We start from the raw sequence: 13,585 nt of genomic DNA on the forward strand, positions 1-13,585 counted from the left end.
AAAAAAAAAAAAAAAAAAAAACAAGAAACACATAAAAAAGGGGCGGGAGGTAGAAGGTAGAATGGATTGCCTGACAACAAAAATGGTTAAGCCTCAAAAAAAGGTAGTTTAGAAAAAGAATCACTCCCGTTTTTGCCTTCCAGAATAAATAACTGATCAGCATATCTACCAGCTGTATTACAAGTTGAATCAGAGCTCTCTAGCAGCAAAGCAGGGAGCGGCAGCAGCAGCGACGGCAGAAAAGGACGGGGACCCCAGAGCAGTGCCCAGACATGGACCATCCTGCTGGAGCCAGCCATGGGCACGAGAAGGCTTATGCTTCCCAATTCACCCATTCTGAAAATCATTAATTACCATTTTCCTCTTAATCTAGGTTTAAAAGGAGTTTGAAGACAATGCTATGCAATTAATTCACCAATTTATATCATGAAAAGATGTCTGCTTGCCTTAGTGAAAATGTGACTATAACCCTGTGCTGAAAAGGCACTGCTGGGAAGGGAGCAGATACCTGCGAACAGTGTGTCACGATGCAAAAGGTAATTATTTAGTGCTGCAGTTCCCTTTAATGATCTAACATTGAGCAATATTGTTTATATTGAAGAGAGCTTGCACCTTTAATTACCAATTACATATACATCATTTTAGAGCCAAAAGAAAAGGACTGTGAAAAGGGTCTTTTAGAAACGTGCACGCAATTTGTAGCCAGAATTCCTATTAAAGGGGAAGAGTGTGTCAAAATATTTAAAAAAACTGTACAGAGAGGCACACACAGGCACGAAGATACACAAGTGAGAGATGGGACAAAGAGCTGGAAAAGACAACAAGAAAACAGGAACTGAACCAAGGGTCGTAAGAATAAAAGATGGCACGGGGGAAAAATGCTTGTTACTACTTTCACTAACATTCCTGTAAATCCTTTTGATTAAAGTCTGTGTCTTAAATTACAAAGGCTGAATTTTGGCATTTATATATATGTAACAAATATAAAGAAAAGCACGGATCTCAACTTTATTATCTTTTTGATGTGAGGATTTTTTTTTTTTGCCTGTGATTTAGATCGTGCTCTTCTGAAAATGTAGCAAAATTGCTGCAATTGATAAGGGTCCTGACCAGGCATCTGTGGAAACATGAGGGAGGTTTGAACAGCTAAACTGTTACGAATTCTTTCTTTTCAGTTCTACACTTCATTTGAATATTAGTTAAATCCACATATGCCTATTCGCTTACACTCGCTCACTCTCTCTTTCCAAGGACTCTGCAATGGCACTTTTTTAAAATAACATCTGGTATTCCTTCATATTTTGGCAGCCGTCACATCACCAAAAATCAGCTTTTCGTTTTCTTGGTACGCCGAGCCCTCGTGATCAGTAGTAATTGGGTTTCAAACTATCAAAAGATTTTTTTTACTCAACTCTATTTCTGATTTGAGCTTAATAAATCATCAATCATGAGACCAGCTATTCACCCAACAATGCAAAAGCTATATTACATCCCCTTATTCACAACATGGAGAACAGACATAAAAGAATGAAAAACAAAATACTGAATAAATCTTCAAATGCATTTTATCCATGTCAATTTGCATTTATTTTTTTTACTCAGAATAAAAAAAAACACAAGAAAGAAAAGGCTTCCTATTGACAACTCAATTAAGCCATTAAAAACCTACATTCAAGTAACATTACAGGAGAGATTTAAAACCCACAAAGGGAAAGAGAAAAAAGCCTGAAAGTCCAGCCCATAACGCATTGGGTCATGCCTGGTTAATACAACAGCCAAGATCTTAGGCTGTTTAAGGAGCTCTTTAATACCAGTGAGGCAATTTAGGCCAGCCTCAATATAAAGTTCTGACTCTGCTTGTGTCTGTGGGCTTAAAATGAGTCGCTTCACATTATTTGAATTTAACTCTGTGGTTTTATTGCTGTTGTTGGTAGATGGGTTTAGAGGTAGGAGGGTGTTTATTCACAAGTATTTATTTTAAATTAATTTTTATTTTTAAGAAGAAGAAATTAGGCCACACAAAATAGGAGGAGGGAAAACATCTCCTGTCGCTTACATGGGAAAAGTAAAAAAAAAGCAAATGAGCTATTTCCAGCCAGGACTCGTGCCCTGGTTCTTTCAGGCATGTTAAGGTGTGCCCAGTATTTTCCCTACATCCAGAGATTCCTACACAGAGCATTGCCTTGGCACTGCCTGCCTAGGGAGCACAGTGAGTTGGCAATGGGCAATCTTTGGGGACATGAGTGACACAGTTGTTATATGATGGCTTTGTGAAATTAAAGCAACTGGACAATCTAAATCATTTGCTTTACTCAAAAAAAAGCGTTACACTTGCTGACTGGACTCTAAGCAGCATCTCCAAAGTCTCTGGCTGTCTACCACACCAAAATACAGTGGACAAACCTCTTAATTCCATAAAGGCACTGTCACAAAGCCACCAGCACTCCTGCTCCAGCGTGGTGACATCATTAGAGCATATGTGCCCCATGCAAACAATGCTTTCATGCCCAGTATTAAAGTGAATGCAAATGCTAACTACTTTCTGCCTGTCAGTTGTCTCAAAATCTTACCCATTAATAGTGGAAAAGACTGTTTTGTTAGAAGTCATTTCCAAGGCTTTAAAGGACAGAGCCATAGATGCTTGTTCACAGAGTTTGGGTGAGGCTGGGTCCAGACAGCAATCATTTATTTTGTCTTTTTATTGCTCTGCAGAAGCAGGGTAAGAAAGGATCTAGAAGTTGCCAACCTATTCTTTTCCTTATTTTTCTTGTTCTACAGTATCAAAATGAGGCAAAGGGGGCAGAGGAAATGTTTTGGTGTTGGGCCAAAGTGTCGCATGTGAAACTTCCCCCCCATGGCTGCTTTCTGCACAAATCAATAACGGGGTGGTGAAGGCAAGCGCTGCCAGTGCCTTCACTGCAGAGGTGCTGCTGGGTGCCCTGCCTGCCCCAGCACCCTGCCACAGCTGCTGCCCAGCCTTGTGCCCAGCTGGGGGACAAGGCACAGGCTACCCCAGGAGCCACCCTTCTCTGGGACAAGTTGGGAGAGCTCTGAGTCCACCATGGGGACACAGATCCTGGTGGCCAGGTACAGGATACTGCCTAGAAATGCGCTGCAGCACGTCAAGTGCACTGTTCTCCTCAGTCTTGAAGGCACAGCCAGAGAGAGCTCAGCCTAGTTGGGGAGCAAGCACAAAGGACTGACTTGCTCTTCAGGGTGTTGGCCCAAAGCAGGCCTGAAAATTATGTCCCTTCAATCAACACCCACATGTCACACTTACTGTAATATCAACATGCTTAACGGAAAGTAGCTCGAATCACACGCTCTCAGGCTGGGTTATCACCGAGATCGGTGTCAGGATCCTCGCTGCACAAAGACTAACGCTGCTCAGAGCGGGCAGCGCGGCTCTTTGCTGGCGAAGTTTATCAATAACCTGCTTCCAGAGCATCCCAGCAGCTCCCTGCAGCCACAAGGTGCACAGTTGAGATTACGCCTACATACTGCACCAGCATCACGCTCAGCGGTACCAGGCACCGCTTATCTGACACCAGTTTTTAATTTTTCTGAAGACTGCAAAGCAATTTTTTGCAGTATTTAATTTTTTTCCTAAATGCAAGTCTGAGGCTGAGTTTGCCAAAAGACACAACTTGATGGAGAAGCCCCCAAAACACAGAGGACCGCACTCTGCCTCACTTTCCCAGCGACTCTCCGGCATGTGCGAAGTGCACAAAGGCAGCCGGAGCAGCGGCAGGCGAGGCTGTGCCCCTCCGTGCCGTGCGAGCGTGGCCCCGGTGCAGCCGCAGAGCCGCCGCCGTCCAGTCCCCGCCGCCACGTGCGGGCGGCGGCGGAGCGCGGCAGGTGCCGGGCCCGGCGGGCGGGACGGAGCGGCCGCCCCCGCGGGGACCGCGCGGGCACCGGGACGGGGCATTGCGGAGAGGGTGCGCGACATGACCCGGCCGCTCCAACGCTTCGGCACCCGCCGAGGGCTGCGAGGTGAAGGACTGTGCTGCAGCACTGGTACCTCAGACACCTTCTGCAGAAGCTCGAATCTCTCAAAAAGCAGTTTAACCCTCACAGCAGTTTAACCCTACACACCTGAGGCAGAACAACCCCAAGCGTTGCCACAAAGAGCCAGTCAACACATCAGGATTTAGGGAAAAGAAAGAGGAAAATGACATAATAACCATGCCGGACCCAAACAGGACAAAAGACAAGAATATCCAAGAATCTGCACAAATCTCCAACACTTGTCAGATGTTATTTCTTCAGAAACTATGTACTGTGTTACGGAAGAGAGTAGAGTATCTCTTAAGTAAATGATACATTCATAAAAAAATATTTACTGCTTTTGAAAGCAGAAAATGTATAGGCTCTTCTATAGACTGCAGAAGCTGTAAATCTCTGCAGATAAAATGGGATGCGATGATGTGATATAAAAGCACTCTTTGTTCCCCAGTGAATACATTTGTTTTATTTAAAACTAAACGACAACCAAGGAGAGAAAGGAGTGCTCAGTGCCACAAAAGGAGAAGGAGCGGTATTTGGGTACAGGCTTTCAACTGGCATAGAAAAGAATACTGGAAGCAGAGATTCTTACCCAAGGATTTAAAAGGCATGATCAAAATTAAGTGATTAGTTCTGAGCATGTATTAAACACACAACAGATCTGTTCTTTTCTTAAATATCAGACTCAAAAGAGGCTGCATTTTTCAATTGTTTATGGCACACTGTTGCCCATGTACGATTTTCTTAAGCCTTTTTTTTTTTTAACTTTCATTGAAGCATACTCATTATAACATTCAGCGAATTTATGGCTTCTTCCAGTGGCTTAGTAAAAGGGGTCATAAAAAAGTTAAGTAAACCAGTATGTTTTTTTCCTCTCCCTTAACTTTGGATTCCTTTTTTGTACTGTGCTGTCTAGTGCTTAGTCTTTGGAAAGTACCTTGGGCATATCCAGCACACATACAAATTATCAGCTGCTCCAGGAAAAAAACAAAACGGAATTTCTTGCACTGAGGCAACTACACAAAAGACTTGCATATGTCAAAAACACAGAACTAAGTCCCTGTGAATGCTGCACCATTAATCAAATCCCCGATCTGGTGTCACTTTTGCCAGTAAAATGATTATATTCTTCTAACCCCCTTCTACTGGCGCGTGCCTGCAATGCATGAAGTGTGTCCCTCTACTTTAATTTGTTTTCGAATAGCCTGCTTTAGGCATTTTTTATATATCCTTTGAAAAAAAAAGAAAAAGAAAAAAAAAGAAAAGCAAAGAAAAAAAAGAAAAGCAAAGAAATAAGCTGCTACTTAAAGCTCCAGCAAGGGTCTACAGCACTGAGCAAGCAACAGCTTTTTGAGAAGGAGGGCAGACAGCGAGAAAATTTAACTGATGTTCAGGAGCCTCTGAGGCTGCAGCTGAGTGCCGAGAAATGGTGTGCAGCCTGCCCAGATACATTTTAAAAAAGTAAATAAACAGCGAGGAGGAAGGTGCTATAGTACAAGCAGCTGAATGAATCATGCATTTATCAATGCATGCAGTTATTGATGCCTTTTCCCTCCCTCATTAAAAAGATACATACATATAAAGCCATCTACAGACGATGCTGATGCTTCACCAAGTGCTTTTGTGGGATTGCTAACTTTAAAGCATGTGGGTAAACCCCAGCCACTCTATTTTTCCACACACTTTCTCTGGACGGTACTGAAGGGAGACTAAATTCAACCAACAACTGTACTGCAACCTTAGAGAAACCGAACTGCTACCAAAGAGTAGGAAATGCTCTGGCGAGGAGGCTGAGAGCCATTTTGGGGTAACAGGTCTCTTCAGGGAGGCTTTTCCACCAGGCTTTGACCTGAGGGAGCGGGAAGGGTGGGAGGCAGAGGAGGGAGCGAGAGGAAGGGGAGCATGGGTGTGTGTGCGCTTGGTGGGTAGAGGAAGGGGAGGAGGAGAGAGGGATAGCTGTTTCTCTTGATAAAAGTTAACAATCATGCAATGGAAGGAAAGCCACAGTAAGTGAAGTCTGAGGTTTTGGCAGGGGAGAAGGGAAGGTTTTCCCCATGGCTGTGCAACACTAGCATCAGTAACGGCCCAGGCACTGTGCTCTACAGCTTACCAGTCTGTCAAATGAGCTGGCTGCTGTCTATATGCTTCCAACTAGCTCAATTCAAACATTAAATGAAGTAGAGAAATCATCAGATAAATTACTGGTCCTCTCTACCCAAGAGTGAAGGGTTTTTGTACAGCTGATGACAGCCCTGATCCTTTGTCTGACCTAATTTACTTCTCTTGAAGGTTAGAATAAAGCGCACTTTCCTGTCACAGGATAACCTCCATGCACATATTGCACCCTAAAAGCAAGAAGACACTTCTCCTGTGTTAATAGTGCTGTAACTCGATGGAGTTCTCAGGATGAGTGAAACACATATCCAAAGCTTCCTGTGTGCATGCCACTAAATTATACATTTGGGCAGCAAAACGTCCTGCTAAAGTCTGTCCACGACACGCTAGCCGACTGCAGCAGAGAACAGCACAAGCCCGCCGGAGAAACCTGCGAGCTGCTCAGCAGCAACTTCTACGTGACAGATGTGATTTTGTGTTTATTTTTCTAGAAGAGAAAGAATGCTTATTTTCATTTGCAGGAACTACAGACAGTTTGCTCTAAGGACCTGAGGATCAAAGTACATTAAACTGTCTCATATCAATCCTCTCCACAGAAGTATATGCAGCTTTCTGATATGTAATAGAAGCCAATTTCTGTACATGTGTCTGCTTTGTTGCTGCACACATCTTGCCCTACAACTCCAGCTTCTTCACTCTGTGTTTTCACATCCACTGGAACAAACATACGGATCTCCCTGGGCTCCCCCCACTCCCCACCACGCAGGAGCTCACTCATGTGCAGGTATCATTACCCCCATCACTATCTGACAACAACAAATTGAGAATTTAAACATTGTCTGTTGACAATAAAAAGCACCGTTAAAAACTAATTTTAATTAAAAACTCCTGTCCGCCCGAGTCAATTAATCAGCCGCGATTTAGTTAAAAAATAGATTCGTCTCGCTGTCAGCCTCTCTCGGCTAGCTCTCTATAGATCTCCGCATGAAAATCAATAGCACAACTTTACGGCGAGCGCGTTCGGAGCGGGGTGCGCGCCGGGCGCGGCGGTGCGGGCTCCGGCGGCGCATCCCGCGCGTCCCGCGGCGCGGCCGGCGCGGCCATCGCACGGGCTGGGAGCTCCCCCTAGTCGCCAAGCCCCGCCACTGGCGGCCGGGACACACGGCAGGCTCCGGCAGCCGGCGAAGTTTATTTTGGAAAGTATTTTCCATCAACAAACAACACAAAGAGCAAAGAGATCCAGGTAGGAAATGTGGCAGACGAGCTAAATATCGTGTGCGAGGCATTTTGGAAGCAGAGAGGTTTGCTCGCAGCCAGCTCAGCCCTGGGATGAGCAGCTGAAGTCAACCAGAGTCCATAAATGATATCAAAAATTTGTACTACTTCTTCGAGTGCACACTTCGCTAAGTCATAATTATTGCCAAATATGCCACAAGACAACCCTTTGTTCTGCAGAGAAACACACATTTTGTGCAAAACAAGGGCTCCCACCATTTCTATTAAAGGCAGCCAGTTTGTGAAATCTTGAACAGTTTTATTTCTCAGTATTTAAATAAGCCTGACAAAATATGCTCTGCATCTGCCGACCAGAAAAAACCTGCAAAATGGTTTCTCACCCACTGTATATCTATTTAAGCCACCGGACACACCAACCAAAAAGGACAGAACAACCCACAGCCACAACCTAGTTACTCTGCAGCAGTATTAAAAAATATTTTTAAAGAACAGAAACTATGAAAATGTGCCAGTATTTTTTTTACTTATTTTGTAAGTCCAATACAAATATATTCAAATGAAAGACAACCTGGAAGTCGACAGCATACAACCTTTATTTTCCCCTGTCCTATTTAAAGTAAACACGTGTGATGTCTTTTAAAAGGCTGTGCTTTTCTGTGCACAGCCATGCAGGTATTATGAAAAAGTCATCCATCCTTAAAATAATAGTAATTTCCTCTCTAATTCTTCAGTCACAGCTTACATTCTCTTTGTATTAGAGTTGATTACATTGGTGTGGGTTTTGTTCTGCAGGGAAAGTGCGTTAATTGCACTAAATCTAAATGCATTTTAAGAGAAGCTCCTTGGAGCAATTTGCAAAACTTTGACATGCAAAAAATCATAGGAGTTTTGGTTATGATTTTTAATGACTACGTACAAACCAAAGTGATACAGGAAATTATTGCTCTTCCTAGGAAACCTGTTGACCAGGTATTGAAGACCTGTCTTGGGAAACCTGGTTCTCTGCCTGGAATTGTATGATTTTCTTGTGCCTTTCCCTCTCAATCTTTGCTGCTGCTCTACAGAATTGTTCTAGCTCTGCCGCCTTCTGCAAAACTGCTACCAGCGAGCTTTTCGCATGCTCTTGCCTTTCACATTTCCTTCAAATGCAAAATGCAAGGCTAGTTGGAAAACAGATTTCTTAAGTTAAAAATGGAAGATCTTAAGCTGGAAAATCAGCAATTTGAACCGAACCAAAATAACATTTCTTTGCACAGAGCAGCTCAACACTTCAGCCTCCTCTCCTATACATAATCAGCTCTTTTGCATTGTCCACCCATTTAAATGAGCTTGGCTGCCAAGTTTGCTCTGTCCACCAGCGGTGGAGAAAGGTGCAGAGTTGCTTTTTTCTCTCCATGTGTTTCACCTCTTTCTTTTGTCCTGCTCATACACGGTTACAAGGCTGCCTGGGTGAGCCTGGCAAACACAGGCAGGCCACCCCGTTTTGCAGTCTCAAAGACCACTGTGCTAATGAGATGCTGCAACTCTGGAGCACAGCAACATTGCACTTTCTCTCCTTTTTGAGTTTGTTTGTCTTACACTCAGGATCTAAACATTTCTCCAAACACCAAGTGGATGAAACCAAATAAACTCCAGCTGAACAGTGTCAGAAAGCCCTTCCCTCTCTCTGTCTCTCTCCCCATCTCTTTCCTTGCCTGGCAGAGATCTCCAATCCATCCTGAAATGCAACTCTCCTTACAGATGCCAGAAAGGGAGACAGGTCAAAAAAAGCCCAAGCTAAACACAACATAAAAACAAGATTTCTGAACACAGTATCTCTTCATCCTGGTTTTGGGGGCTTGGTTTGGGATTGATTCTATTCTGTTGTAAGTGCTTTGGTTCCCTATTCTGTTTGCCCACTACTTTCCAAACTCCTCTTTAGAGAGGACACTGCCTGGCTGCTTTTCCCCCATGAATGACACTTGCCAAGGAGTGCAGAGACTGCGACCCCCTCTCCTGCAAGCCTGCAGCTGAGGCTCAGACCTGTGCGCTGAAATGCCTGCGCTCCTGCTCCTGCTCCCCAGCCCCAGCCCCAGCCCGACGATGCAGCTCCCCCCCGCCCCCCGCCTCCCACCACCTCCTTCCCCTGGATACCTTCATTTTTTTCTGCCACTGTTCAGTATGCAGCCTGATTTCTCCGCCAGCTTCCTCAGGATGGAGAGACAGATAAATACAAGAGGGGAGGGAGGGAAGCTCGTACTGCTCTGCTCTCCATTCCTCCCCCAGCCTTCCCGCTAAACCCATTGTACACGCAGCTCCTCAGCACCTTTGAATACTCTCCTGCCTCATTATTTACCTTCAAGTAAAGCGATCGGAAAAGGAGATCAAATTGGAATAACAAACCTACCTGACTCTCTTCTCCACCCCCCTTCCCCCCCTCCCCAGCAGCAACAGCAGCGAGAAAAGAAATGTTTCACCCATTGAAACAAATTCAGACGTGCGCAACAAAACAGATTTTCCGCACACCCCCTTTCAACACCCCACATCTCCTCGCAAGTGAGACAGAAAACAAGTGGGAGAAATTACACTGGGCGATTACGCGGGGCGATCAACAGCCCCGTGGCTGTTGATGCTTTCTCTTTTAAAAAGAAAATTTAAAAACAGAAAGGGGGGCAAAATAAGAAGCCATCAACAAAAAGGATAAGACATTTTCCAAACCGGATGGTTACAATCAAAAATGCAATTAACGAGGGGAGGGAGTTGAGGAAGGGGGGAATCCACCTTTTATGGTGATGCAAATCTGGTTCCAAAATAACAATGAATTAAAAACAACCCCCCCAGAAAAAGCTGAGTACCAGATGCATCTTCATCAAGGTTCCACCAGCTGATGGGCTGGAGGTGGGGTGAGAGGTACTTTTTAAAAAATAAAGACGCACATTTTAAAATACATATTATATATATATATGTATGTATATATATATATACACACACATATATATATATGAAAAAAATACAGAAACAGCGAAAGAATTTTATATTTCAGGACTCAAACCGTCCCCCAACAGCCCTCCGCTATGAAAAGAAAGTCCCAGTGGAGGTGGAAAAATTATATACACATATATATCTCGATTCCCAAGGAAATCTTACAAACAGAAATTTATCACCGGTAACAAAGAAAGAGAGGAGCTCGCAAGCACCAAATGCTCCTGGCAGATGGCTCCTATTCTTGGCTTTCACGGGAGGGGAGAGAAGCCGGGGAAATATTTTATTTATTTATTTAAATTTTTTAAAATCTCAACATAAATATTCGGATCCGCCGCGGCTCAGGCTCAACCCCGGGCTGGCTCCGTGCGAGCCGCCGCCCCCCGCAGCACAACAACTTGCGGACTCGTCTTGCGGGGCGGGGGGCGCAGGGGTCCGGCCGGGCTCGCCGGGTGCGGGGCCACGGCGTGCCGGGCATTTTTTTACCACCCCCCAAACTTGTCCTATGCTATAGGAGGGAAATGGGGACCCCCCCTGACCTCCCCCTTCCCCGTGCCCCGGAGGCGTCGGAGCAGCGCGGAGCGCTGGGGGCCGCACGCCCCGGGAGGCGCCCCCACATTTCCCCCCCCGCCTCTCGGCACAGGCCCCCGGGGACGGGAGCGGCGGAGCGGGGCTCCCGCTCGGGGACCTGCCCCCTATTCTGCCTGCAGGCACTCGCCCCTCTCCCGGAGCTTTAGGGGTGGGAACGGGGAGGAGGGGGATTCTGGTGCTGGGGGGAGGGGGGATGCCTCTTTCCCTCTCCCCCCCCCCCCTATTTTTTCCTTCCCTATTTTTTTTTTGGGGGGGGGGGGGGCGGCGGCGGGTGGGAGTATATGTGTGTATTTTCACTTACAATGGGAGCTTCAGCAAAGTGCAGCCTCCACTCCTGCCCCGCAAGCGAGCCGGAGCCGCTGCCCGACCCGCATTTCGTGCACTCCATCCCCGGTCCCCGCCTCGGCTTACCCCGCGCCCCCCGCCACCGACAGACACTCCCGACCGCAGCCGGCCCCTCGGCAGCCCCTGCCCTGCCTCCAGCCTCAGCCGAGCTGGTTCTGCCTTAGCCCGCGCTTCGGAGAGCTCTTTTCCCCCGCCGGCGGTGCACCTGGGGCGGGCAGGGCGCAGCTGGCCGTCTACCTGCCCCGCGCTCCAGTGCCGGGGGGCTCGGCCCCGCCGCCGCCGGCCCAGCGTCTCCATGTGCTTCCCGCTAAGTCCCCCCGGCCGTTCCGCGTCTCCCTCCCTTGCTGCCCACCTTGATCCTCCTCCCCCCACCCTCCGCGGCTGTCACGCCGAGGCGAGGCTCTCGGCCAACTTTTCCCACCGCTCCGTGCTGCCCCCGAAGCGAGGGACGAGGAGCGGAGCCCCGGCGGGGCGGCCCGGCCCGGCCTGGAGCAGCGCGCTCGGCCCGCTCCGCGCCCCCCGCACACGCAGCCGCTGCCCGGGAGAGCCCCGCGCCGCCCCACGCCGCGCTCTGCCCGCCGGCTGCTCCTTCCCCGCTCCACGCCGCCTGCCCTCCCGCCTGCCTGGCCGCCTCACCTCCGCACCGCTGCAAAAACGCACGGCAAACTTCGGGCTTCTCCCCCTCCACCCCCAGCCCATCCCCCCAGCCGCACACCCCCCCCCCCTCTTTAATTCCCTTCTCCTCTCCCTCTCTCTGAAGTCATTTACCAGCTTTGGTTGCTCCTGGAGTTTCCCCCCCACACACACCCCCCCTCCCCAACCGCTTCCTCCCCTTCCCTAATTTTGCTTCTCGATTTCGGCTCGGTCTCGTTCCAAGTTCAAACTTACGTGTGATAATCTCTCTTTGTGACAAGTGCTGCGGGTTTCCCTGCTTGCGACGGGACATTGCCCTGGCATTTACACTGGCATCGCCTGGAGAGCTGCACTGGTTTGGGGGGATGTGTTGGGGGGCCGATCCTCCTCCTCTTTTTTGTCCCCTCTTTATTCTTCTTCTTCTTCTTTATCGAGTTCTTCTTTCAAAAAAATCAAAAACGTAAAAAAACGCCTCCTTTTTGTTGCTGCTGTGGTGCACTGGTTGGGATTCCCTCTCAATTAAAAATCATCATCATCATCATCATCATCAGGAAAAGCTCTTTCTCGCTCTCTTTCACACACTGTCTTTTCTCCACTGCTTCTGCCACTTGGACTTCCAGATCTCTTCTTGAACTTAGGAGGATATGCACCGCCAGTGACACTTTTCTCTTTCCCTCTTTCCAGAGTGCTTGGCAAATTGGCAAGTGCGCTTTTCCACCAAGAGGGTAAAAAAAAAAAGAAAAAAGAAAAAGGAAAAAAATTAAAATTAAAAAAAAACTGTAGTAAAAAAAGAAGAAAAGTACTAGAATTGGGATAGCCCCCACTCAAAAAAAAAATCGCCAAAAAAAAATGTTTCTCAGAGATTGACCCTTGCTGGGTAGATATATAGAGAGAATTTTTTGAAAAGGGGTAGCCGAAACTGTGTCTCCTCTTTCCCAGTTCAAGTGGCACTGCTTTGCCCTGGTGCTTTTGGATTGCCAGTGCTCCTGCACCACTTTGCACTCTTCCCCCCTCGCCTGGCACTGGGACTGGAAGGAAGGAAGCCCCCAGTGCAGCTGGGCTGGTGCTGGCTATTACTATTATATATTGCAATGTGAAGATGGCGGAGTCCTGGTTCTCTGGGAGCGCTCTGTCTCTCTATGGCTGGGGCTGCCTCTGTACAATGGGATAAAATTCAAGTTCAAGTGCGGACGTGACGTTTAATCTGCACTAGAGACAAAAAGACCCAGAGAGTAGGAGCACTGGGGGCGACTAGCGGTGGCTTTTTAACATTGTACCCTGCAAGAGAACAAGAAACGCCACTCGCACACACCGCACACACCGCACACGCACACACACCGCACACACACCAACTCCGGCACACGCAGGGCTCGCCGCCGCTCCGGGCTTTGTGCGCTGCCGCTTTCAGCACGCGGAGCGCCGGCGGCCAGGGAAACAGAGGGGGGAAGGAGTAAATCCGCATCCTCACGCACGGCCAAACTTCCCCGAGCCCGGCGCCGGCCGCAGCGGGGGCGGCTCGGGCGGGGGAGGCTGCCGGGGTCCGCGGGGGCGCGGGGGGGCGGCGGCGCTGCCCGCCCGTGCCGCGCTGCCCCGCCCGTGCCGCCGCCTCGCCGCTGCTCATCGCTCTCCGCCGCCCCGGCTCGGCGCTGGGTCCTGCTCCCTCCGTCCGTGCCCAGGAACGGAGGCTCCCCAGGGGTCG

The 13,585-nt window shown here is 48.1% G+C and overlaps 1 protein-coding gene across 5 annotated transcripts in view; it reads right to left on the reverse strand.

Annotated features, from left to right (window-relative positions):
* Positions 1–13,353, reverse strand: part of BCL11B (BAF chromatin remodeling complex subunit BCL11B) — a 92,512-nt gene extending 79,159 nt beyond the window's left edge. Inside the window, exon 1 of one of the 5 annotated variants that reach the window (XM_030949520.1) lies at positions 12,142–13,353. In XM_030949520.1, the coding sequence (XP_030805380.1) occupies positions 12,142–12,199 (58 nt within the window). In that variant the 5' untranslated portion in view covers positions 12,200–13,353. Of the gene's footprint in view, positions 1–9,489; positions 9,752–12,141 lie in introns of those variants that run through there. The other 4 variants (XM_030949523.1, XM_030949522.1, XM_030949521.1 and 1 more) reach the window with 4 other exon arrangements.
* Positions 13,354–13,585: the final 232 nt, after the last annotated feature.

This window comes from Camarhynchus parvulus, chromosome 5 (assembly GCF_901933205.1).
Source record: "Camarhynchus parvulus chromosome 5, STF_HiC, whole genome shotgun sequence".
NCBI lineage: Eukaryota > Metazoa > Chordata > Aves > Passeriformes > Thraupidae > Camarhynchus > Camarhynchus parvulus.